This window comes from Lepisosteus platostomus, chromosome 15 (assembly GCF_059453375.1).
Source record: "Lepisosteus platostomus isolate fLepPlt1 chromosome 15, fLepPlt1.hap1, whole genome shotgun sequence".
Classification (NCBI taxonomy): Eukaryota; Metazoa; Chordata; class Actinopteri; order Semionotiformes; family Lepisosteidae; genus Lepisosteus; species Lepisosteus platostomus.
This window is the reverse complement of record NC_142625.1, coordinates 16,775,673-16,803,563: the sequence shown is the minus strand read 5'-3', so window position 1 is coordinate 16,803,563 and position 27,891 is coordinate 16,775,673. Positions and strand designations below refer to the sequence as shown.

The 27,891-nt window shown below is 40.1% G+C and overlaps 1 protein-coding gene across 4 annotated transcripts; it reads left to right on the top strand.

The window, feature by feature from the left end:
* Positions 1 to 1,038: 1,038 nt before the first annotated feature.
* Positions 1,039 to 20,050, top strand: znf217 (zinc finger protein 217). 4 transcript variants are annotated; one of them, XM_088607743.1, is made up of 6 exons: positions 1,039 to 1,184; positions 9,398 to 11,149; positions 12,870 to 12,995; positions 13,469 to 14,962; positions 16,599 to 16,726; positions 16,826 to 20,050. In XM_088607743.1, exons 2-5 carry the CDS (start codon positions 9,823 to 9,825, stop codon positions 16,703 to 16,705), a joined length of 3,054 nt encoding a protein of 1,017 aa, XP_088463869.1. In that variant the 5' UTR covers positions 1,039 to 1,184; positions 9,398 to 9,822; the 3' UTR covers positions 16,706 to 16,726; positions 16,826 to 20,050. The 4 variants fall into 4 exon arrangements, with proteins under 4 accessions (XP_088463869.1, XP_088463870.1, XP_088463872.1 ...); XM_088607744.1 differs by lacking the exon at positions 1,039 to 1,184 and adding an exon at positions 2,063 to 2,207; XM_088607746.1 differs by lacking the exon at positions 1,039 to 1,184 and adding an exon at positions 2,470 to 2,741.
* The last annotated feature ends 7,841 nt before the right edge of the window (positions 20,051 to 27,891 follow it).

The following is a 27,891-nucleotide window of genomic DNA, read 5'->3' as shown; positions in this document are numbered from 1 at the left end:
AAATGGTGAAGACTGCATGTTCTTCAGGAAATAGGAGTCAAATATGTGAGGTAAGCTTTGGGTCTAGTTTGTTCCTGTTTTCCGTCTCAGACCTGTAGGACATGCAAAACTAAAACGTTTGAAAACGATTAATAATAATTCGCTGTATGCTGGCTTCAGCCAGCTGCCACAGCCAGGTGGAGGAGAGGTAGGAAGAAGGATCCACATGTGGATGAGAGCTGTACATGTACTCTGCCCTGTGTCACCGCCCCTCCCCCAGCCCATGGCACGCTATGGGAATCAGTGCTGGGGGTATGTAAAACACATCAGCTGCCCTTTCTCAAACAAAACCTAGCTTCCCCGCTGTTCTCTGAGGGAAAAGGTGATGGTTCCATCAGAAATGTATGGTATACATCTATGTTTCCGTTCTATTCACAAACCTATATATACACACGTACTTAGAAAAGTAACTTAGGATCTTTAAAAGAGTGCAAGCACCCAGTTAATTGTAGGATAAACGACAGCCGCAAATTGCCAACATTTGCTCAAATACCAACTGGAATTATTTTTTTCACAATACATAAATTACTTCAACCAATACTTGATACATCAATATTTTCAGGAAACAAAAAAGTCTCAACATATGCGGTACAAAATTCATTCGATTGGTGCCACGCAAAACAACCTTGTTTAGGTGTTTTAAGGGACTACGTTTTTAAACAGTGATATACACGCGGGGTGTGGTAGGTGCATTAACTGGTACTTGTAAGTATGATCCACTTAATATTGTGTCGCCACCCCTCCGCGGAAGAAGAAACCTTCCAATTAGCCTAGTTCTGCTTGTTACCTATCTAAATCAATCAATGTTCACATTTTTTTTTGTAGAGTTGAGTGTGTCGGAATGTAAATCATGTATAAGTCACCGGGGATAAACGCATCCAATAAAGTAAGAACGAATAGATAAGTTGGTGTCACGTGACCTGCCCCCCCCCGCAACCTCGCGCGGCGGCGGCCTGACTCGTGCACGCGCAGTGACGTTCAACAATACGTTGAGTGGGGGAGAGAGCGCGCGCCGAGCGCAACAGCTGCAGATTTACAAACAGAGGAGACACAGCAACTTTCTTCATCTCCCACACGGAGGAGAGAAAAGCCAGCACCTGACACGGGCAACTCAGGGGAAGGCTGCCGAGAATGTGAAGTCCTGGGTAGGTATCGGTGAGATCGTTGTTTGTTTTTTTTTTTCAAAATTTCCTAGAATGTGTTCTTTTTTCCTTAGTTGATTTTGGAGTTTTGAGCAATTCAATCATCCTAATGTTAGCGAACCACACGCTCCACTGAGCGCACACACACACACACAAAGCAGGAAATACTGTCCGTGTGTCTTAAACCGTCGCTCTATCTTCCCTCTCAAGACGGGATATTAAACAAAGGGTTTGGCTGAGGAATCACAAATAGGTCGAGACTGTGATCTACTTCGCCACGGAGGGCTGTAGACTCAATTTCGGACATTTTGCACGAGTGGGTATAGAAATAATAGCCCCCCCCTCCCCCCTCCTCTCCCAAATAAAGTTATTCGCATTTCATCTGACTGTGTCGTGACTGTTGGAGGCAGCTTTATCAATAATCACTGGGTCAGAAATAATTCAACGAAATACTGTCGGAAGCGGGCAGGCTGGAATATCCCCTTCTAAAGCTGAAGCGTGGCTCTCCAACTGTTGAAGCACCCGAAGAATACAGAATAGCCATTCATGTCTCTCTACATTGTATTTCAGGAAGTCCCCACAACTTTCATTTTATTTCTGATTATTGTACGAGACTTTCAACGCGCAACGTCCCCCCGAAACGCGCTTGAGCAAGAAAACAACTCGGTGCGGTTTTTGACGAAAGGCAGCCTGAAAGTTAATTGATCGGTTGTCAGGTTGTTTTTGCTTCATCTGGGTGATTTTTTTTTTTTTTTGGTGTGTGTGTCTTTTGTCCCTACGGTCTCTTGAGTGCAAAATTGATAAACAGTAGTTGCCTCATTTTAATTACAGGACAAAAGAAAACGTCACTACCCCCCCCTCTCTCTCCTATCCACCCCCCCCCTCCACAAAAAAAGTCGATTAACAGTGCAACTCGCCCAGTGTTTGTGTAGGATCATGAAGAACAGATTTGCTTTGTGAGCAGAGGCAGGGAACTAATAGAAGGAGACATTTGGAAGACTTCAAGGTTATTTATCGGACTTTAAGGTAGTAGAAGCTTAAATCGCGAGGATCCATACTTTTGCGTATATATTTATATGAATGTGTGTATACAGTTCTCGCCATTGTGTCGACTTCAAAATCTATACTCAAGCTACGAATAGAAAGCAGATACTTTATTTTTCTCTACAGACGTGTGGATGTTTGCCTGGATGTTGATATACTAACGCCTACATCTCGATTGCCTCAATACAAAAAAAAACAAAACAAAATAGCGTGGCTTATCGCAGCTACAATCGTTTCGGACTGAAAGTGTGGAGAGAGGGGAAAAAAATAAACACGTGTCAGGGAAGATGTTCGGCAAACTCGTAATGAATATGAAATAGTTCGCCTCAGAACGAAATCGGAAGTGTGCTGCTTCCCATTTTTAGTTTCAGACAAATCTGGTAGTCGGGAGCTCGTTCCAGCTGGTGCCAAAGGTCCGAGGTGTTTAGAGAGGCTGATTTATTGGAGCACTCGACGATTTTTTTTATTTTTTGGGGGGGGGGGGGGGGGGAGCTCGTATTGGATTTTTCATACCTGGTGGGTGAAGATCTCTACCCGGAAAAAAAACAAAAGATGAGGGGTTCGGACAAGTTGAGAGTTTCCGCGGATTGCATACACGTATTAGAGTCGTACCGGTGGGCAGTTGGGCAAAGCCCACGGGTGAAGTAACTGGAGTGCAGGTTTGAATAGCAGGCAGCGGTTTGCTGACTAATGAGTGATTGCGTGTTGCTGGGCTGGTGGGGGGTTGGTGCGTCTGAATAGGTAGCGAAAGCTCGGATAACGCGACAATAGCCCCCGCTGAAACTTTTCACGCCGCCGAGTCGTGCGGCGGGCTGGAGGTGCCCGGTGGGGGGAAACAGCAGGTCGGGATCCTCGGTCGCGCTGAAGCCCCTGCGAGCCGATGAAATTACCCGCGGTAGGAATAGTTTATGATCGCCAGGGTGTGGGGTCGTCTCTCTCTGGTGCTTATCCTCGGGGTGTGCATTCTACAGGGGGCACAACAAAACCCGAAACGAGGTGTTGCCAATCCTGCCCATATTATGTGCTGGGGGGGGGGGGGGTTATACGTCGCTGTTGAACATTATGCTGAACTTCTCGTTTCCTCGCTTTCGAAGATCCATTCATTCGAGCGGTGATGTCACAACCGTCGTTTTGCAAGGCTGCAGTAGCCGTTGTGGGGGGACCGAGGAGCTGTAGCGCTTTAAAACCCCCGCGGTGGGTTTAGCCGTGGCCCCCCGAAACGTTAATTTGGAAAAAAAACAACAACAACCAACAAACCCTGGCGTTATGTGGGTTTCTAGAGTGTACCGTGTTGGCGGAGGTTGTTGTGTTTTTTTTTTTGTGTGTGTGTGCGATTGCTGAATGGGTTTGCAAGCGCAGCCCCACAACAAAGGAATTAAGTCATGGAAAAGCAACAGCTGGCCTGCTCTTGGCTGGAGAGGGAATGTCTTGCCTGTACAATAAGCTGCGGTCGTTAAGACGGGGCATCTGAAAGGAAAGGTGGTGGATCGTGAAATATTGTCGAGTCCACGAGAGTACAATACCGCCAAGCTGCGTTAGTAAAAGCTCATATCCCGATTTAAAATGTGGCAGTTGTGTGTTGTAGTTAGGGGGGGTTGCTGTAAAGATGGTCTGATGCGTTTCTGGAGTTTTTCTTAGACTTCAGAACATTTCAGAAGTGCAATTTGTGACCCCACAAGCAGATTGCCATGTGTTTTATCTATGGTCGGTGAGAGGTTGTAGACCCAGTTAAAGTGTACTACAGATTGACATACTCTGCTGCAAATTATTTTAATCATGACGTAGAGACTTTTTTTTTTACAAAAATGTGAATAGTTAGCATACATGACCAAGAATAATGCACAGTTCGTTGACTGTTGTATACTTTTAACTGAAACGGATATTATTTCTTTAAAACGTTGGAAAATTTTGAAAATGCCATCACTTTTTGAATGCAGGTTGATTTGTGATGGTATGAAAAGGAGAACTGGAACTGTGAGAGATAAACCACCTTAGTTTGTGAGTTTTGAATAAGTGGCAAGTCTGCTGGATCAGTTGTCAAATTATTTTACCACTGACTTTTCTAAAGAAACTAGGAAGTGTTGGTGAAGCCAGGAGTGTTTTTGAAGAGCTTTGTTGGCCTGTTGCCACACTGAGCAGAGCAGAACTGGAAGAATTTTAGTTTCCACAAAACTTGTTATACTTGATCACAGGGTAGACAATCGACAGAGAGCGCTGCAAACATTAACATTTGTTTGGAAAATAGGGTACAGCCTACTCAAACTAGTCATAGAAAAATATTTTACAGTTTTTTTTCAGGAAGAGAAAACAAAGAAATTTCAGTTATGTTATAGATTGAATTTTTGCTTTTTAGGGAAGGGCACACTATACAAAATGTAGTTAAAAGCATTTTGTATGACTGAGAAGTTATGGTATTCTTGGTATTAGTTATCCTTGTGTGTGATGGTTTTATATATTTCAAACAGCACTGTTACTGAATTACAGTGAACCTTTACAAATAGAATAGAAAGACATTTGTCAAATGAGGATTTGATATGTAATGTGGACGAAGTAGTTATATGTTAAAATCCAAGTTAATTACCCAGTTATTTTCTTGTTCTATTTCTATGACATTACCTGTGGCTTTGTGTAAAAAAAAGATTCTAGTCTCTGCATTTTCAGGCTTGGTGACAAAAGGCAGATGGTTGATTAGGACGTTTACTCTCTTCTTGCCAAGTGGATTAAAAATCAAGAATGTAATCTAACCAGGGAGTTTAGAGGTGTTGTCAAAGACTGTTGGGCTTATTCATTACAGCTGCAGAGAAAGATGTTTGCTGATATCAAGTTATCTTGTACTGACAAGTGAACTGATAATTGCAGTAGCAGTCTGCAAAGCAGAACAACAAAACAAATAAGTCTACAACAAATTCAGACCAAACTATTTTTCCTTCTTCTTCTACCTCCTTATACTAATTTTGAAGATTGCTGGTTTAATTTCTTATAAGAAGCAGCATTTAATTGAACCATATCGCCACACGGTTTAGAGCTTTAGTTGTATTTAAAATCCTGCCTGTGTGAAGAGGTGTTGTAGCCTTTCTTGTTGGTACATCTTTATGGTTGTATACAGGAGAGGAGCCAGAATGACTCTTGATTTCTTAACAAGTATACTTCTCATTGCCCAACACCCGGAGCAGCTCTGTGGAAATGGCGTAACGGAGGGAGTTGTGGTGTTCTTGTACAGCAGTGGGAATACGTATTGTTCGTGTTGGGCCTGTTTCATAAACTAGAAGGTAACTTCTTGTTGGGAAAGTCCTTTAGTTACAGAGGGAAGCACCTGCTGTCCCTTGGTGTTGGTAGCCATGGCATGAGTCATTTGCGATGATGGGCTTGCTCTTTCACATTTAAAGCACCTTTCTTTGGGACAGTCACCTTCACTGTCCACACATGTCTAGGTCTTGTGCAACTTGTGGTATTGTGCTTTACGTGCTGGAAAACGGTTTTCCCCGGATGGCGTTGCTTAGGATCAGTGCTTAGGAGAATTGTGTGGTGGATAAAAGGTGCTACTCCTGTCCAACTGGGAACTGGTATATAGGCTCGTACAGCTGGAGCACTACATTGATCAACAGGGAAAAATCTCTGGCATCAGAGGCCAGCTGGAAACATTTATTAGTCAAGCTACAGGGCAGATCATAGCGTTTGTTTTCAAATATCAGACTTACTTGCAGACGTTTTCTAAGCTCTGGTTTGAACAAGTTCCGTGAAGGTGTGTTTTTCTTTCTGTCATTTAAGTCTATAATTTTTAAAAAAATCTAAAACACACCCAGAACTGATTGTAGTGATTTTGGATTGTTACTCTGAAAGGTCATCAGTATTCTAACACTTGTGTGAAGGCTAGGATTTACCAGTTACTGCAACAACAGTCAGTATAGGAAATAGTGAATCATGAGAATGAAGACTTTCATGCTCTTTTTTTGGGGGGCCTTTCTTGTCTGTTTATTGCTGTCAATAATTAACATAAGAATGGTAAACAACATATGACAACAACTGTTCTGGTTTTTCATATAAACTGCATTGTTTTAGATTAACTCATTTTTACACAGCTAAAAATGTTTAGGACAGACACATTTATTTAATAACCTGTTATAAGTTAGCATACTGTATTGTAAATGCAGCATTTCAATCCATTCATACTCTTAATTGCATGATTAAATTGACAAAATAAGCAACTTTGCTTAGCAACTGTTATACGTATATTCACACAATGTTTAGTGTAGAATACAGATTTAAAAATAACTTTTTTTACATGCCAATGACATGTAAACACTGCTATAGGTCTCTAGATGGAATAATACAGATTAACATTTTAACATCCACTTTTTGTATATGAATTTGCCATTTCCTCACAGGCCAAGTTCTGTCTATTAATATGTCAAGTGAGGTAAGCTGAGGTTGTTTTTTTTTCCCTCTCATTTGTTCACAAATTCACCGTAGAGAGGATGTTTTCATTCAAAAGGCCTGAAAGCTATTCCAGAAATCTTGCAGGCATTTTTTACTGAGTGATTAAAGCCTTCACTTATAGCACCAAAAAATGAAATTTTAAAAAGCAAAAAAAAAAAACACTACCTGGTATCAAATAGCAGTATTTCTCCCCTCTCCATAACAGATATCCATTAACAGACTGACCTTGACTTAGCTCTGGGGTCACAAGACTGTATTTTGCTAATGATTATCTCTACATGAGTGTATTCTGACTCATTATAAGCTGAAAAGTACAGTTTCTAAATGCATGGAACAACATTTGGGCCAGTTTAGTTTTCTATACAGCCCAAGAAGTGGTGTTCAACTTTGATTTATAGAAATAAAATCAGTAAATTGCAGAACAAGTTTCAACTTTGAGTTCAAAGGGAAGATGTTTTTCTTAATATAGTGTCGACTTGAAAAGAAGCTGCTTTCTGCTACCTTGTTAGGCCCCTCGACCAAGATAAGATGATATGTGTCGCTTGGGTTTCTCTGGGTTGCAGCTCTCCTAGGCAAAGTCACTTGATAACACAGGGGAACTGAACTGAAAAACCCTTAAGTGATTTGCTTGCATCCAGAACTAAAAACAGAGCATTGTGTAAATGCTTATTGTAGTACGCATATTGTAAGAAAAACTGCTGGGTCATTTTTGTTTGTGTTGCTATTGAGTGTGTAGGGCAGCACAATACAGTTATCTAAAATGTTGTCGGTGACTTTGTCATTGTGTATTTTGATAAGATGTACATCTGAGGAATTGTAATTTGCTGCAATGTTCTGGATTCCCTGCTTTCCACTTTGTGCAGCACTGTTTTCATGTGCTACTGCACTTATTGACATTCAGTGCTGGTGGATAAAGTTATCAAACTAGGATGGTGTGATTAAGGCACATTGCAAATATTTAATTTGAGTTATTTGAGTCCATAATGTCTTTGAGAGGAAACGGCTATATTTGCTTTAACATTGAGAATCAGCTCACATGTAAAAAGAATCATTGTGAATGTATAATGTAATACATCGATCAAAAACATCACTTGTCAAAAAATGGAGTAAACTCTACCATAACATAGTAGATTGTAATAACCTTACCCTGACACTACCCATGCCTTTTGCTTGAGTTCAGTACATTTGATTATGTGCGTGGGGAATATTTACATTTTTTACACTTCTTATTCCTGCACGTTTATGTGATCTTTTAGCTCCAGCCCCCCACCTCCCCCCAACTTAAGAGCACTAGATCTCTTTGAGAGAGTTTGTGTGGGTGGCTGGAGTTCCTCAGATTGCCCAAGGTTTGATACATGGTAGAAGTTTTGACTTTGTTGCAAAAGAAGTACAGGAAGATGGTGAATTAATGACACTATTCCTTTCTAATTATTTTGTCTGTCTTAAGGTTCAAGCTGCAAAAGCTAAACCAAATTAATTATGTTTTGACATTGTCTTGGTGTGGCGGAAAACCGAATTTTAATTTTGGTTATACATGAAAGACGGGTTAAACATTTTTAGGTCATGTATTTTATATATGCATAATTGTTCTGTCGCAGCTGAGCCATTTTATAGTTTTCTCATCATTCAAGAGTGAAGCTAATGGAAAATAATCAGTTTGGTCATTGTTCAGAATATTTTATCCAGAGTTACTGATATGAAATGGTATATTTGTTGTTTGCCTGTGAGTGTTTTTCTTTGCTTGTAACTTCCTGCTTTTACTTTCTGTATGTTTCTGGCCTAAATGTGGCACATGAAAGCTCTGCTTGTGACTTATATACTGCTGTGCAGTGTTAATGTCAAGAATTTTTATTGCAGATTTTTCAGCATTATATGGTTCTTTAACTTTGTAGAAAGTGAAACTTTCAAGAACCTTCGTTTAGTCTTGACTTGCTGCCAGCACCAGCACAGGATTTCAGATTGGAAATTCCTTGCATTGCCTTTAACGTATGCCTTTAGCTCATAAAGACTTCCCAAAGCCTTGCTGATCTTCCAAATCATGTTATCGTTGTTCCAGGTGTGCTCTAGATTTGATCTGAACTGTTAGAAAATGGCGTTGTACTTAGCAACATCACATTTGGAGGAAAGTTTAAAGATTGCACAACCTCCTTACCTTTTCACAGCTGCAGCCTGAGGAAGGATAGCTCTGAATAATTTCATTGCCAGATTGAGAGTTCTTTTTGAGTCAGTAGTAGCTGTACTGTGGTTTATGGTTCATTGTCACCCTGGGGAAGCATACATTTGTAAACTCTTCTTTTGTGTCTGTTATAGAACAAAATAGTCTGTTTAATGCAATATTTGCAGTAGAGAATGCCAGAACCTTTATGTGTAAGGTTAAGTCTGTGACATTGGATGAGATGTGAGGATGTGTTCAAAGAAACAAAAGTTGTTGTGATTGTACTCATTTTGCCACATGCTTCTAACAGTTGAGGAAATGCTTGTGTAAAATACTGGTAAAGGATGTATTTCCTGTTTTGTTTTGTAACACAAAGTTTCTAGTATTAGCTGAAGCCTCCTTTAATTTTTACTCTTCAAGTGTTTGAGATATAAGTGTCTTTGCAGTTTAACATTCTGTTTATAAACTGAGTTAATCATGTTACGTAAGGGGCTGGTTCATGGTATTCACTCATATGTATTTCGACAATAGATATACAGGTGTCACATCTAATGGTTTTATTTTTCTTTCTAAATTACAGGTGCTGATTGGTCCATAACTTGTCAAGACCGGTTACTGCTGAATGTGTCAGAACAAAGAGACGCAACGTAATCATACTAATATCCTTTATTGGAAAGTCTTTCATGTAACTCATTATGCTTTACCACAGCACCAGTATAAAGGATGGCTCATGTAGGAGCAGACCTGCAGGATCACATACTGAATAAATGAACATTGACTGAAGAACAAAGAAACCCAGTTTACACAATTCTAACATGCAGAAGTGCAGGAAGAAGACAAGATTCCTTGGAAGTGCCTGATATTTTGCAAACCTCAAACTCATGTGCTCAATCTAAAAGCTGTGAAACATCCCTGTTTCAAAGGCTTTTGTAGTTTATATTTCTGAGAGATAGTTGGCACAGCCTTGTACTTCTTTATAAAGGTGTTTTTGTTATTGTCAGAGACATGCCTACTCATCCTTTAATATCATACATGGAAAGTCCCGATGGACTGGGTCAAGATACAGCGAATACCAATGCCAGCATGCCAGGCACAGGCTCGAGCATGACCCCGCACACCAGCATTCCAGAGAAAGCTCTGGCTCAGGTGGAAGGGTGCACGCCCTTGGACTGTATGTTCTGTGAGAAGACTTTTAAACACCAGGACGAGCTCAGCCCCCATGTCCTGACCCAGCACCCGACCACCCTGTTTGGGCCGGCGGTTCTGCGCGTGGAAGCGGAGTTTCTGACTCGGAGCGAGAAAGGCAGGGCCAAGCCAACTCCTCCCAGTGACAAGGAGGAGGGCGTCAGCTGCGAGGTGTGTGGACAGCCCGTGAAAGACGCAGCGGAGCTGGAGTGTCACATGAAGAAGCACAAAGACTCTTTCACTTACAGCTGCAACGTTTGTGGGAGGCGTTTTAAGGAGCCCTGGTTCTTGAAAAACCACATGAGGACACATGGGAAGCCTGGGTCAAAGAACAAGGCGCAGCAAGACCTGGAAACTCCCGTAACCATCAACGATGTTGTCCAAGAACAGACATCGGTCAGTGTGATTTCTCCATACAAGATGTGCATGGTTTGTGGGTTCCTCTTCCACAATAAAGAGATCTTGATGGAGCACAGCAAAATTCACATCCGGGAATCTGAGCCTGATGAAGGAGTACAGGAAACGGACAGGCAGCGCGCAAGTGTTGCTCCAGCATCCAAAGAATCCTTCTTGCAATTTGTTGGTCTGCGTTCCCGATCCTCGGAAACGGATGCAAAATCTGAAAAGTCTGCGAAATGGATTGCCCAGCTTGACCCTTTTAACACCTACCAAGCCTGGCAGCTTGCTACCAAGGGTAAAATAGCTGTTGGCCCAGGACAGACCAAAGATCTTGGCCCGGATGTCAGCACGGATAATGAGGACTCCTGTTCGGACAAAGAGGAACTGAATGAAATCTGGTCCACAAGCAAGAGCGAAAAGGCGGTGAAAGAGGGCTTTGGACATGAGCAGAGATCAAAGCATGCAGGAAGGGAAACCCCTTCACCAGAGCTGGATCAGAAGTCCGCAAGCAGCAAAGACAAGCCCACTCAGTGCGGAGACTGCGGGAAGACCTTCAGGACCTACCACCAGCTGGTGCTTCACTCAAGGATACACAAGAAGGATAGGGGTGGGTCTGAGAGTCCAACAGCCTCGATAGATGGCAAGCAGTTAAGCACAAGCTCCAGTGACAATGGGATGTTAGACAGAACTGAAGAGTGCTCTGAAGATGGCTCAGAAGAAGGACTGCATGGCGATGCCTTTCAGTCAGGTATGCTTTTAACCATTATATCAGGATGTGTTTAATGTTGCTACGGGCAAACGTATTTAATCACATTGACATTTTCAGACCGAAGAATTTCACCCCATTTCAGAGTTAAGTAAATTCCTAAATTTAAGAGGCACAGTGAAAGCAAAGGGAAAACCCATGCATATTTGTATTTTGAAGCAGAATTTAAAAAAAAATAAGTAAGTGGAAATAAGAGAATAAGAGAAAATCAAAAAAAGAAAAGCAGTTGGGGGGGCTTTATGAATTACTCTTGGTGTTTCCACCTTACACCTATTGGATTCTGGGCTTGCGTCTGGCCATGGGTGCCTGCTGCTTGGAGTTTGCACAGTCTTCATGTTTTGCTAGGTGCTGTGTTTTCCTCCTGCCTTCCAATTACATGCTGCCTAGGTTAGTCTATGAAGTGTTGCTGTGCCCCGTGTTGGATTGGTGTCTTGCCTGTGCCCTCTGTTTCCTAGACTGACTTGGAGTTACCACAGTCCTTACCAGGAATGAGTGGGTTTTCTACTAATTAGGACAATCATGAATTGGTGTTCTGTGATTCAAGAGGAAGTATCTGGGAGCAGGGGAAATAGAGATGCAAATCCGTGGGAAAGCTGATTGCTGATGTAATTTTTTAGCTGATAACTCTGGACAGTCTGTTAGCTGCTATACAATGAAAGTGCATAGACAACACACACTGACCCATATCAAAATGGCAGCTGTATGTACTGACACACAACCCCCTTTCTAATAAAGTACAGTGATAAACTCAAACATTAAGCTTCACCTTGTGTCTGACATAAATGTAATCTATCTCAAACATATTGCATCACATGATACACCACTACCTACAGAACAAACCACAACACTTGCAAATGAAAACGGTTTTTGTGAACTAGCAGGAATTGAGAAAGCTGCATTCATGTTATACAGTGTGGTAGTTTTTTTTCCTACTTTTCATATTTCTGAGGTATGCAAGTTTTGGAATGAAATGAAATGAGCTGTCTATACATGTTCTCCACTGTTTTTCCCCCAGTAGGATTTACTACAAAAATGATGTTATAAGTATATATTTGAAGGGGGTTAAGATGCAGATGAAAGTCAAATACAGTATGGAAGTTCAATACTTTAAATTGCTTATGCATGAAATAGAAAAACTTAAGAACAAAGAAGTTAAATTGTTTTTTTAAAGTTGGGTTCATTCTTCATTCCATTGCACAGTATTATACTTATTCCTTTGTCTTGGTTTCAGCCCCCTCTGGTGTTAGTTGCTGGTGTAGACACATTACAAGCAAGAAAAACAAACTCCTTAGGTTTTTTAATCACCATCAGCACGTTTTTTTCCTTGAGAGTTCCTGATTTAAGCTTTTATCTCACAGGTTGTTGCCTGCCCACATTGGGCAGCTGCCCAACCTGTATTGGCTTGTATCAGCGGGATAAACTTCTTTGTAGTGACCTGATTTTAACCTCTGGAAAATTTGCACAATGCCCAGATCTGCAGAATCCTAGTAGTGGTATTTAGTGTGATGCACATTTAAAAATTCCACTCTTTTCAAAGCACAACAGCAGTGCATCTTAAATTAGCCCGAATAGGTCTTTGTATATAAATAGCAAAATTGTTGCAAAACAGTGTTTGGGGTTATTTCAGTTGGGAGCTAAATGACGTTTTGTCAGCATGTGTTGTGCACAGTTTAATCTGAATATAATTTTGTCTTCTATACAGATAAAAGTGAAGATGGTTCAGAAAAGGGAAAGATGAAAATTCTTGCATCCTCAAAAGAATGCAGCTACTGTGGAAAGAGTTTCCGTTCAAACTATTACCTCAATATTCATCTCAGGACACATACAGGTAACCTGTGGTTTTTATGAACAATTATTTTAATTTTGGTGTTTTGCACCATTGAATCTTGAATATTTAAGAAATATGTTTCAGAAGAGCACGTTTTAGGAACATGAGAGAAGTTATAAATGAACGGAGGCCATTTGGCGCATCTTTGATTAGTCCAATGATCTCATCCACACTTGTAGCTGCAAGATGAAGTAAAAAAACGCAATTGGGAAGTGAGTATAACAACATCATAGCACTATAACTACAAGCAGATCAGTTAAAGACAAGAATGCTGATGATTAGGAGCTCAGCATGAACACAAAACCAACAACCATCTTAACCAGTTACATCGGTGAAGAATTTTCATTGGATGATGCTACTTGTGACGAAAATATCAGACGTTTCATTCCGTGAGTGTGATAATCCCCTTGCTGTTAGGCCAATGCAAGTGTCATTGTGGCCTCCACACTGATGTTTTTCTCCTCTCTTCACAGGGGAAAAACCATATAAATGTGAATTCTGCGATTATGCTGCAGCTCAGAAGACCTCACTGAGATACCACTTGGAGAGGCGTCATAAAGACAAACAGCCTGTTGCTGAGCCCTCTAGTAAGCCAATTCCAGCGTCACCAGCACCCGACGGGTCTGCGCCTGCCAAGGAGAAATCGTCTCAAGAGATCGCCAAAATTGCAGCTGACAACCATAATGCAAAGCAGTCTAAATCGTGGCCTTTGTCCACTGCGGGGTCCGAAAACGCATCTCATGTCGGGATTCAGAGCGATCTGGGCTCAAGCAAGAGTGTTATCAAGAATTCCTGCCAACTTACACAGAGCAGTGCAGTTAAAACAGATTGTGAGAATTCAGCTGTTGCAGCTGGTCATCCGTCAGGCTCGAGTGACGAAGCGCTTAAAAAGCATGCCTTATCTCTCGACTCAAAGATGGAAGACAAAGAAATGAAAGAAGAGTCATTTGAGGTGCCATTAGATTTGTCCTTTAAGATGTCCCTTTCGGTTTCTGCTACCTCGGTGCCCAAGAGCACATTACTCACCAATACCTGTCCTTTGTGTACTTACAAAACTCTATACCCAGAGATCCTTCTAATGCACCAGAAATTGGTACATAAAGAAAAGCTTGATGCTCCGAAGAAAAATGGCTTAAGAAGCTCCATAGCTGCCCTCAAACAGAAACGGCACACCGGCTGCCCGCCTGCTCTTGAGGGAAATGACGTTCAACCCTTGCCGCCGTTTTCCAGGAAATATCCTCGCCGGACCAAATCCCCGCCTCGCCAGGCAGCCAAGCCAGCGGAGAAAACGCAGCCAGCCCGGCCTTCTCAGGCAGCCGCGCGCGCCCCCGAGGCCGACTGCGGCAAGGCGGCCCATCACGACGCACAGCGCTACTGGATGGGAGAGGCTCACGGCAGCAGCCTTCGCCACGGGGTGACCGATGTCCGGCAAGGCCAGTCGAGATTCTCGGAAAAACCCAGAGATCCCGAAGCCCACGGCAAGAGGGGCAATTTTGTGGTCTCCATAAGGCAGACCCTTGCGGACAGAGAAGGGCCCGGGCCCCAGAGCCAGCAGGGGCGGAATGGCATCGTGTGGCCCAGCGACGCGGCGAGAACGTGCCTCTCCAGCCGGTTTGGAAACCCACCGCCCGTAGACTTTGGCGAGCCCTCCAGCAAGAGGATCAAGTTCTCCGGGGCGGCGGTCTGCGAAACCTCGGAGACAGCCGGGCTGAGGAAAGGGGATAGCTATGGCAGGCTGCTGTCTGTGGGACGGGGTGTGAAATCCTCATCACAGGCAAGCCCGCCCTCCAAAATGCCTCATGCCTTTTCGCCAGTCAAGCCGGTCTCTTCAACGTCGGCCAATGGAATGGATCCAGATTGGAAAGTAATAAATATCCTGCGGTCATACAGCCCGAGTGACCTCGCTTCGCTGTACAACACAGGAGTGTCTAGTGCTAGCCAGGGAACTGCATCTGCTGCATCAGAAGGTATGCGTCTGTCCTTAAAATTGAGCTCCAAAGGGTTATGCACCTGTCCTTTACTTAAAAACGTGTATTTCTAAATGTGTAAGTAGGCCGTCGTGGATAAAGGCGTCTGGCCCGGCATTTAACAAAAATCGCGCGTGTACCGTATTATCGTGTAAATGCAGGATTATTAGTTTATACGACGTCTTGCTAAAGCACTTTTCAGTGATGGATGAGATTAATTTCGGTTCATTGTATTAGCTCATGTCACACGGAATGTGACTAACAGAACTAAACAAGTAGATTATCTGGGTTTTACCATTGGTTGTCTAAGTAATAAAAGGAGAGGTTTTGCACATTATCCTCATCACCCTTTTTTAAATGGAGTGGTTTTAAATTTGGCTCCGTAAAAATTAGTTTAGTGCTCTGCCTGTAACAGACCTTGTTCTGTTTAAAATAATAACTTTACAGAGATCAAGGGCTTAATGTCAGCATTGGATAAATGTCTTCACTGTGCAGGCTGGTATTTCCTGTTCTTAGAGCTAATATTGTCCTTTAAAGAATTTTATCATTTTATTACATTTTTAAATTTTAAAAACCCATACAAGCACCACTTTCTAAGTTATTGGTTATAAGTCTCTGGTCTTTGTTACTACTGTTGATGGCATTTAGATTATCCTTTATAACTGTCATTTTAGGTATAGTAGAATTGTGATTATCAGGCCATGCAACACTGCACAGAACACAGGGTGGTGACTTGGAATGTTTTTTTGGAAAATGCAAATGAAACATTGAAAATCAGTAGGTTCCTCTTTGATATATCAAGCATCTTAATATTACTTTTTCTGACTACTGTAAATCACATACCCCTTTTTGACCTCCTATTTAAAGAATATAATCCTTAGTCAGGTTTTGTGGTTAAAGAAAAAAAAGCAAAGCAAAAACTATAAAATAGTAATTGAAGAGTAAGGATGTGGTTTTTCTGGCAACATAGTTTACTGTAAATGAAGCCTTGCTCTCAAACTGACTGGAGACTCGGTTTAAAAGCCTGTTTCGAGTGTTACATGAGGAGATGCGTTCCACTTGGTGAACTTAATTAAGCTATGAGACCTCCATTATGGCTTGTTCACCGTGCCAGTTGTTGTTGCCCAGAGGAGACACAAGTGCTCTGGAATCCCTCATCCTGTGTTATCCTCACATCGGCTCTCTGGCACTCTGCTGTTGTGTTAGTCTGCCTGACTTGCTGCCTGATGGACCTTGTTGACAGAGTCATGAAAAAAAGCTCTGAACTCTCCATGTGGAACTAGTGTCCTCGCAGCAGAACTGCTTAGGATACTTTTAAATTAACCTTCTAATAAACACTTCCAAAGAAGGAAATAATCATTTAGGTTCATGGACGTGCTTTTTCCTTATTCAAAATGGAATTTGTTTGATCACCCTTTTGTATTAAGACCTACTGAGATCATTTAATCATTTAAGATTGCATTTCTCTAAACATTTCCTTATTGCGCAAAGGTTATCGACTTTTTTTCAATTGAATTGATTTATCTTCTCCACCTATGATTTCTGTAAGCATCACTACCACTGTTTTTATGCGAGTGAAAGCCTTTCATAATGCTCTTGATGACAGTTTAATTAAGCTGTCTTTTTTTCCTTTCAGGGAACAGACCATCACTCTATCAGCATTACTCAAGTGTACTACAAAGGAGAAACAATCCCAGCCCTATGAGTAATGCACGCTGTGGACCTGCTGATAAGAATGCTTAAAATATGATGTGACAGATGATGGTAAATTTCTTGATTAACCTCCCTGTACTTGCTGCAAATTGCTTGAAATTAGTATGCGACTGGGGAAAAATGCCCTCTAATTTCTGTATTTTTTTTTAGGTTTGAATGCTGAAGACTCCATGACTTCCATTTCGTTCACAACATGGAAGCCTAGAGGAAAAGAGAGATTCAACCCACTGGAATAAGCTGTGACCTGTACATATCGGAAACACTACTGTTATAGTGTTGGCAGTGCCATTACAAAAACATGTGTAAATGTATCTTTGCATACACAACTTAACTTTCAAATCAGTTAAAGCTTCACTATATTAAGAACTCAAATAAAAAAAAATAGTTTGTGCCTAGAGAGATTTGAGGAGTGGGGACATAATAGCGGTCTTGAGTTATATCTGTGGAATTCAGGTCACGATAAATACGATGTATAAACTTAAAACCATTTCCAGGTCCAGTAGGACTTAGTCATCCTTTAGTTATAAAGGGTAAATCTTTTTTTTTCTTCCACTTTTTAAGTGCTTTAGAATTAAATGGGCTTGAAGCTGGCCTGCAGTGGTGCAGAAACAGATAAGAGGCACTGTGCAGTGATTTCTGCAAAGAATTTCTAATAGTAATTATAATGTTAATAAAGTTTAAAAATACATTCTGTTGAGGAAGTCAGTGTTCTAAACACTTGGTTGTATAGAAGTACTGTATTCTAAGTGCTCGATGATGTAAAAGGACCGTTTGGCCAGGCTATGATGGAACACTTTGCACCCCTAGGCAGGTTCTCCTGGTTCGGTTTTTGCTTCCGTGAATAGTTCTGAATGTTGGTTATTCTCTGCTGGAGCTGACAGACATGCCTGTTAGCTGCTTGTGCTGGCTCTCACTCGCCTTTTAGTGCCAGGAATGACTTCCTAGAGTTGCTTTCAGAGGCTTCGTGGGCACATTGTTACTGAGCTCTTTCAGAAGGATTCATTTCAACTTTGCTAATGGAGCCATGTCTCCCATTGGTTTGAGCAAAGATCAAGAACATGCCAGGTATGGGGGGCCTGTTGTACTAAAGACCAGCGATTTTCTTAAATACTGTTGCACACACCCCTTTCTACCCTAGTTCTCTAAATGGCCGTTTACAATGAGGAGTGTAGAAGTCGCCATGTAGTTCATCACATAAAGTGTTGGTGAAACAGCAGAATTACAGGTGAACCTGCCTTTACAGACTCACAGGGTTAATCTGTGATTTAAAACACTACTCTTGCTCTTCCTCACTGTATTACATGAAAAAACCTTATATTGAAGACATGGACCAAACCCCCCCCCCAAATAATATACACCATCAGTTTAATGCACTATTATTTTGAAGTTACACAATTTAATTACAGATCCTTTTGGACAAATAAACAGTGAAATTCAATAATGTAGTGTACTCTTCAGCCATATTTTTTTGGCACAAAGTGTTAGGTAATGCTTTACACTAAACCTTGCATTGTGCTCTTTCCACACAATGTCCTAAAACAGTTATTTGTACCTGGGATCTATTTCTCCTTGAAGTGAGATTGAATTCATTATCTGCAGCGACACTGAGATTTTGGATAGATCTGTAATATTTACTTGCCTAGTCTGGGGAAACTTTGAATTCTGCTCTTCAATGTGGAAATAACCTTCCTTTGCATCCTTCATGTTGAACAATTACTTGGTTAAAACCACACTCAGGTTTAGATTCAGACCAGACTATCAGTTGTGCAGAAACAATGAAAAAGTAGGTATGTTTTCAAGGAATAGCAGGCACTGATAAATGCTTTTCTTCACTGCTTTTAAAATAGTCCTCTGCCTTTTATGTTTCTGGATGTGACTCTTGTTACTTCCACAATACTACTGTTACAACTGTATTCCTGTATTAGTTTTTTTTTAATAAGCATTGCTGGATATGCAGTTGAGCAATGGAGATTATGAATTACTGGGAAGATTGGATTAACATCCCTTGCAGTGAAAGAAATCTGTATTGGCCTTCAGGTACATTTTGTCTAAATTTGTATTCATATGATTTAACATGAAGCACCATTTGAATCCTTTCCCTTGAGTTTGATAGATTAGCACCCTTAGGAAAGTAAATTGATTTTTTTGTTGTTGGAAAAAGTGGTGTTAGTGTTTATACAAAAATAAGATTTTTTCCCCTATCTGTCCTGGTCTAAACTTGAAACATTGCTCAGTGTACAGTTTCATATTGGTACGTTGTTATATGTCTGTTTCTTACAATAGGATGTGGATAGGAAATGTGAATTTCTCCTGAATGCTGTATTTTAATCAATTGCATTGTTGTCTTATGATTTCGCACAATAGCACCATGTTCAAATGTGTGTGCAACTCCAGATCGATCATTAAGATTGTGCTAAATGAACCCAAAGACCTGTTATATACCTGTTGCTCTATCTGAATATAATGCATAGTTGTTTTTAGACTTTGCAGAACAAAATCAGAATGTTGAATTGCCTCAGTAACATTACTTAAATGGTTCTCTTCATAATGGAATCTGTCAATACATGATTGTATTACTGGATTTGTTTAAATCTAGTTAGGTCTTGTTCCTGAGCTGAGCCATATGTACATATCCAATATATATATTTTTTAATTTTGCACTTTCATGGAATATTTTGCTAGTTTATACCGTTTTGATATAAAATTGTTCAGTTACCAATATTTATTGTGAACCTGTTGCTGCTTTTTCCCCTCTCGCTTCAAGGTTTTTTGGCCACTTTAACAACATGAGCAGTGTTCAGCTGTCGTTTGTTACAGCTAATGAGTTATGAACTGACTTTAAATGGGGGTCAATCTAGCTATTGGAAACGCAAAATTAAAATTCAATACAAGAAATGCATTTCTACCTTTTTTTAAAATTGCTTTTTATGCGTTTCTATTTAAAATATTTAACATTTGGTATGTTTGAATATATTCCATTTTTTCTTTTTTTTTGAAATAATAGAAGTGTCTAAAACGTAAAGTTAAAAACTAGGGTGTTTGTAGGATAAATCCTGTTACTTTTTGCAGGAAAAGTAATTAAAACTAGAGTGCAAATCCTAGTTTTTATAAACATTGTAGTTGCTGAAAAAGTCAGCCTACCTAAAGTGATGAAATGACATGAATCCATCAGTATTATGCACTGGGATAAATGTAGTCTTCTTACAGTGTAATATACAGTTTGAATATTAAGGTACCATTTGTTATTTTATTTATTTCATGATGTGTGAAACCTGAAGTAACTTGGGTGTAAGCAGTATACTTAATTTGTCTGCTGTACTTCAGATGAAACCTGTCACTGCATTCACTTGTAAATATAGATCTAGTGTTTTGCAATTTGGGTGTGTGTCATTCTTTTGATTTTTGTACAAATCTACGTTTCTCATCATACAAATAGAACACTTACATTTCCTTGTTTGGTGGCACCAAATTCAATTCATGACACTTAATAGTAAAAATGTAAAAAACATGTTGCTTATCATATGGCCAACAAAGAACTAAAAGGCAGCTGAAAACCAACAAAGGTCTAAGAGGTAATGATTCCACAGCAAAAGCGTCCTAGAGTATTTTCATCATTTAGAAGCCTAACCTAGGCAAAAATTTATGATCCCAAACTTGGGGTTTGGCTTCTGCAAACTAGAATTTTTACTTCCCTTTTTCATTTATTAAGCAGAAGAAACTTTTTGCGTACCGAGTTAGTTTTGTTTGAAATAGCAGTGCTGATATGATAAAGGTATAACTGTCTGTCAGAACGAGAATAACGGTAGGGGACCTTTGTGAAGAGGATTGCAGTTATGCAGCTGTTTTTCCTGATGTTTGAAGATTTAAGTAGACTAATTTTGCTCTATATGCTCTTAAAGCGTAAATTGAATATTTGTTCAATGGTCAAGGTCAAGTGATGTTTCTCGGGCTCAAGAGCTTGTTTGAGCAACATTCAATGGAATTTATTTACATTAAACACATTTATATTAAAGAAGTTGGTCTTCCTAAATATGTTCAAAACTACATGCAAAAATGTGGTGCACTTTGATTTCAAATGAGCAGATGACGTTTCATCACTAGAGGGCAGTGTTTACAACAATTCCCGTTTAAACTCAGGATGCTAAAACAGTGCTGGTTACCTTTTGTTTTTAAAAATCCGGTTTTAAAATGAGCTATTCCACTTTCATGCGAGGAAGATTGTATATGTCAAATGACTAGGTCATTTATTATTTTTTTTTGGTAGTATCGGGCCACTAAACCATCGGTTTATACGTGATCTAGGGGAGGTTGTGATACATTTCCACTGCTGAAAACAAATTTAGCCTTATCTCAAATCGGTGTGAAAAGATGCTTAGTGAAAGTTTGGGGATATGGTTTCTCTTATCACTACAGGTATATAAGATTTTCTATAAAAGTTGGCAGCTGAAAAAATGCCTGTTTATATCGTCATAGGACAATGTATAAAGTGGCCTTTCTCAAAACTTGTAATGTTTTTCCTTTTTAATTTGAATTCCCCTGAATCTTGTAAACACCCTGCCATATTCTTTCCTCTCTCTCTTGCTCTCCCTCTCAACAGGAAACACCCATGTGGGTTTGCTGTATTGTTAATGCCCATAGTACAAAACCCTGAAAAGGAGCAACATGCAAAACACATCACAATGCTGTTCTCTGTCAACACCAAATGACAAGGGACAGTCTTGAGCACATTAAAGACTTTCAACTTTTTTTTAAGTATACCACATCTGTTTGCTGTCTTTTCCTTGGGGCTTATGCTGTGTAATCTATTGCATTAGCTCACATTAGTGCATATAGCCCATGGGCTTGAACAATCACAAACACAAAATGAGCATTCAGTTAGCATCATCTTCAGGTCCCTAGACTCTAAGAAACTTGGTGCAGATGTAGTGCAGAAAACCCCCCCACAAACCTCATTTTTCTCTGCTGTATAATTCTAAATCCCTAAAGGAAATAAAATGCACATTTTATTTTTTTTTAACCTTGTAATTCACTTATTTCAGAAATTAAAATGGAAGACATTCCATTTTAGCTCGGAGCTTTTTTGCATGTCTCTGTCCATGTTTGTGCGCTCTGCGTGCCCACTACGTTTTACCAGCCACTTCAAGAAAATAGTGAAGGTTAGATACTGTTCACGCCTTGACGTCTCTTTGCTCTGTACAGCCGGCAAGCTCGATATTAAAAACAAATATTTAATAGCTCACAATACCTTGGTTTAAAACTCCAGGCTTCAAACTTGGTGAAAAACAGACATTTGAACAGAGTCTAATTGCATTGTGATATTTACCTTTGAAATAAAAAAACACATCGTTGGAACCACAGATACTATTTTTAGCCACCAGGAGGAGATGCAAAGCAAGTAAACCTGCGTGGTCTTGTTAGTCGATACCACTGATATGTACTCTTCTGTGCACAAATAGAAGGTTACTGCTGACAGTATGATGGTGCCTCAGTGCTCCTTAGCCCTGGTTCTGGCTGAGGCACACGTTCGTGTGGAGTTGGCACGTTCTGCTCATGGGTCTTTTCTGGGTACTCCAGCTTCCTCCCACCGGCAAAAGGGGGGCCAACGTGCAGGGAGAACTCAGTTGCGTGATTTCAGTCCTGCCTTATGCCCTGTGCTTTTGAGATTGCTGAAGCCCTTGTGTGGACAGGCTGCATTCTGATAATGGTAATTGGTAGTCTGGTCATTTCTGATGAAATAGGAACCATAATGTTAAAGGAACTGTGCCGAGGCATAGGCATTGTATACATGCCTATATATGTTGTTATATCATTCAAGTGATGGGGTGAAATGACTAAATCAGAATGTGTGTTAACACACGAACAGTGGCTTTAGGGTAAAACACTATATAGAATACTTCTTCCATTTGCCTTAGGTGTTCTATGTAATGAATTAATATAAACCTCCCTTAATTGTAACTTCCAATTAAGCTAGAAACTGTATATCTCACTAAAATATAAGAGTTCTGTATTTCTAGTCTATATTTCTTTTCCAACAGTGATACCTATAGGTATACATTAATTCTAATGTATTGTACATATTCAAGAATGGCCTGCATAGCTGTTCATTGAAATCTTGATGTTTTATGCTGTGATATAAGATTTCTCACTGTTTTGTCCCCCTCCCCAGAGCACTCATCACTGTAATCTTTATTCTTGCTAAAGTGTCCCTTCCTATTAACAACATTAACTACATGATGTCCTAGAAGCAGACCTCCTCAGTTGAGGTGAGTCTTAGTTAATTCCCTGACTGAGATGTGGCAGACTGTGTTGGAGGTCAGGCTATAGGCACTGGCACTTCAGTAGAAAGTGTTTGTGGAGGTCTTACAATTGTGAGATTGAACAGAAACACCTGAAAATTTGAGAGACTGAAAGGCTTATTTGTATGTTACAGTTTAGGGTGGCATGTGACGTAACTTCATATGACACCCCATGATGACTTAGCAAAATATAAGTCCCTTGTCCCTCACTCTTGTACCTGAAAAATAACGTCTGGATTAACACTGAACTGTGACAACAGGTGCTAGTAGTCTCTCATCATGTCGTGACCTTCAGTCTAGTTGAGTAGTACATGCAGCCAAATAAATTTTATCCAGTCCTTTATCAAAAGTGTTACTTATCAAATCTTATCAAATAATGCCACTTTTCCACTGAATAATCTATATTTACTATAACAAAAGGTTTCTAACTCTGAAGGTTGAATCCAGATACAGTACTTGACAGACCTTTATCTGGGACTGTGGAAACTACAAAAACATTCAGTTTGTGAGAACAGAAGTAAAAATAAAATATACTGCAGGAGACTTATTCATACTGTCCGTGGACGTCATTTGTTTCTGTATGTTACCTTTGTTTCAGCCAATTTTAAGATTATTTCTTAAGCTAAAAAGGACAAGTATAAATCATATGGTTTCTACAAAGCTACAACCCAAATCTAAAACCAAATGACTAAACAGAGAACAGGGTATATTGTTAAACCTGAGAAAAGATTAAAGCATTTGAATTCCTGAGTGAGGTGCATGATACATTTGGCCACGAGTTAAAAAAACATTTCTTGGGCTCTACAGAAGCCCACCTGCACTTTGTCTAAGGATTCCAGTTTAATGACTTAGGATTAAAGCTTGTTTTTAAACCAAACTCCTGCATGTTCTCGGCAACTTATATTGCTAGGCAACCTAGGCAGTGTGCTCTGTTAAAGTGAATAGAAACACACTTCAGAATAACCCTGCAGTAGCCACACTGCTTTTCAGAACCCATTGTCCATTATTTTGTCATTTATATTGTCAATGAAATACAGAGTAAGACAAACTCGAAGGCAGCAGCAGTTGGAATATCAATACTTTATTAGGCCTAATATAAAGGCACTGGCTCCTTGTTCCTGAAAATACATTTCCATTCCTGCAGTAAAAATAATTTTCTTTAACGGCCAATTATGCTCGATGTTTCTTTCTTTTTTGCTACCATGAAATTACTAATTTGAAAATCTACATTAAATAAAATGAAACCATTTGAAGAGCTAATGTGTCTACATGGCTTCCCATAACCAGTTTTATTTCAGCTCATTGTCAATATGAACATTACACAGAGAGCAGCAATAAAATGGCTGTCAACAAAGAGTTGTGATTGTGATTGCGTTAACTCGTCAATTGGAAGGGAACGTGACTTCAGCCACTATGAAGTGTAAAGTCCTCAGGGGTCAAACTACACCACAAACAAAACTGACCATTCAAAGGAGTGATCCAGATTATATGAAACCCTTTAAAGGCACAAGAACAGCTTTTTCTGGAGTTCATGGATTTACGCCTTGCACTTTTTATATCCTTTCTTCCTATCCTATACTATGTCTTTTTTCCTGTGTCTTCAGTTTTGCATTCCAATGTTGCATACGAGTGAACCAAAACACTGTTTTTAGGAAACACAGGGAGCACAAAGACCTGCATGTTCTAGATCATCACGTACAGACAGAAATATGATTCTAAGGCCTCATATCTCAAATGTACAGATACCAAAAAAAAAATACAAGCTAGGTGGGCCAGATGGCTTCCTCTCATTTGTAACCAATTTTATGTTTTTTATAATTTGAAACATAATTTTGTTAATGCCTCTGAAAGCTGCAAAATGTAATTTCATAATCATTTGTAACCCCTCTGAGACATTTTTTTCAGTTTTATCCCCTACACCACAAGTAGAGCAAATGTCTCTTTTATAGTCGTGACACGGAAATGATTAGTATGCTAATAAAACACAGAGCACAAAATCGAGCAACCACAGCAGAGTTCTCAAACAACAAATCATGATTGTGTGACATCCAGGCAAAAAGCTAGAATTTACACCACTACTATGGAGCCTTTGAGTTCATTTTTATTACAGCTGGGCACCATTCTCAGCAGAGAAATGTGGAACTAATACCACATAATAAAATAAATAAAAGTTTTTGTTTTTACATTACTCTGAATGCATTCTTGCATTTATTTCCGAGGTGTGTAATAACTGTTTGAATAGACAAGGCTTTACAGAAGGGGTGGTCAACTCTTGAAGGCTGCTGTCTCTTTAATTATGTAATTAAGAGCTCAGGTGGAAAGAAAACCTTCTGGCACTCCAGGACTGGAGTCATTCATGCCTGATTTATAGGTTATTTCCCAGCCTATGACGAATACCCAATTTATTTTTCTTATTTTTGCTTTGCCATTGGTTTTGAATAATAAATTCATTCACACACTTGTGTCATTGGGAAAATGAGGAATCAGAGGTGTTCGGTACTTCTGTGAGCAGAGCTATCCAATCCAGGTCTTCGTCTACAGCTTTTCATTTCAACTGAGCTCTTAAGCTAAATCAGTTCAATATTGGCTTGAGAACTGGTCAAATTTACTGAGTATTACTTTAAACTAAACTGGGGAGAAAAGAGTCAAACTAATTATAATTGTCCTGCACAGCGAAGAGTTAGGTGTCATGTAGAGCTTGGTTAATGGATTACTGGACAGGTCAGAGATATCTCAAAGGCAGTGGTTCCTAGTGCAGGCACTAGAGGAACATGGTCTGTTCTGATTTTTGCTCCAGCTAAGACCTAAATCATGGGCTGATTATATGAGTATCCTGTACCAATTTCAGAGTTTCAGGACCACCTGGGGATAGCCCGGTGCACAGTGGTAAGCACTAATACCTCGAAGCACAGGGGTCCTGGCTTCAATTCTGCGTTTGTGTGGGTTTCTTCTGGTTCTCTCACACAGTCCAAAGTCATGCTGGTGGGTTAATTGGCATCTGGGAAAATTGGCCCTGGTGTGAGAGTGAGTGTGTGTGTGTGTGTGTGTGTCTCTGTGTGCCTTGTGATGGGTTGGCATCCTATCCAGAGTGTATCCTGCCTTGCTCCTGTTGCTTGGGGACACAGACTTCGGCTCCCCCACGACCCCAGGCTGCATGAAGCAGTTGGAACACGGATGGGTGAATGGTGAACCAATTGGTTCTCTGTAAAAGGAAAAACTGCTCATTGAAGGGGAACTGCAGTCCCAATTTCTCAAACTGGTTATTAAATCTTTGAAACAAAATAAATTAATCGTTGGTTCACAATAAAAGCCTGCTTGTTTACAATGTAATAGGGCTGGTTCACATCACCGGAAGTTCTGGTGCCTCATTCTGGATCGCAGACAGTGATGGCAATATGGAGCTGCACATACCTGGAAATGTAGTCTATTTTGTGATGTAAATTAGAGGAATTACACGTTACATTGTACATTTTACATTCATTGTGCCTTGAAATGAACTCATCAATGCTGTTTCCTTCTAACCCTGAAATATAAAAATAGCATTGCAGTTCTGGGTGGAACGAACACCTACAGACATCATTGGCTTTCAAGAACCATAAATGTTAATGATGAGCCCCTCCCCATATTTTAAGAACAGGGGTTCCCAGCTCCAGTCCTGGAGGGCTGCAGACTTGCGGGTTTTATACGTCTCTTTGAAGCAGCAGCAACACCTGAAAAGTTGGCCCCATCTGTTAAACTACTTAAATTGAACCAATAATGAGTTCAATTGGATTAAGAACTGTACTGGAATGAAGAACTGCAAGATTGTTGATATCAGGTACTGGATTTGCTAACCCTTGTTCTTAATGACCTTTCGTTTATATGCTACGGGTCAGGGTGGACCGATGTGTTTCGAAGCTTAGGAGGATGCTGCACATTGGTGGTGGCGGAGGGAGTTCCTATTACCTGTAAAAGCACTTTGAGTGTAGTGTCCAGAAAAGTGCTATATAACTGTAAGCAATTATTAATTGGTCAAATTACTACCAGTTCAGGTGCTCAAGCTTCAGCCCTCAAGTGTTTGAAGTTGGGCCAGCCTTCTAACCCTGTTGATTGTTGTATATCTGGCCTGTTGTGTAGGTGGTTGTCATAAGCTTAAGATGTGGAATATTCTGATTAGCACCCTTTTTCATCCATGGGGAGGGATGTCCTGCTTTCATAATGAATGAGCAGTTGTATAACAAGAAGAGCTTGCCTCAGTTTAACGGGCTTTAACTTTTGGCATGTATAAAGTATTTTAATCCCTCAGGTCATGTTTCTGTGAATTCAGGTCTAACCTCTGCTTTGCTCTGCATCACCCTTCCAACCAGCAACAGAACTCTTGATCCCATTAACTCTTTCATATCTTTAATCTTTTGCATGCTTGGTTTCTTGGGTTACTGCATAACAGGATCACTCAAGCTATTTAATTCAATTTCCACATTGTTGTAGTGCTTCTAGTGTTGTAGTGCTTTAATTGAGTGTTTATGACATTTTGCGCTTGCAGACTATTTTACTGCTGTGTTGCAGATAACACACAAAGACAAGGCAAAACGTATAGGACAGTGATACTCTTGCATTTAATAACAAGGGCAAATTTAATACCATTAAAATGAAAGTATAGGCTGTGCAACTAAGTAGAATTATTTTAGTAACTTTCATCTCCACCCCCCCTTAAATTGAATTTTGTCTTACCTTTCTGACCTTTAAATTGCAAAGCTCAAAATCACCTCTACTAATATACTGTTTTTTTCGTTCAGGATGAAATGCTCCTTGTTTACACAGCTAGCTTTACCAAACAGTAGCTTAAAGCAATGCTAGGTATCATAATGCTTGATGTTTAAAATCTTTCTCTCTTTTCTGTTCTTAGTCTAATAGCTGTAAATGTCTTTTTATAACAATCCA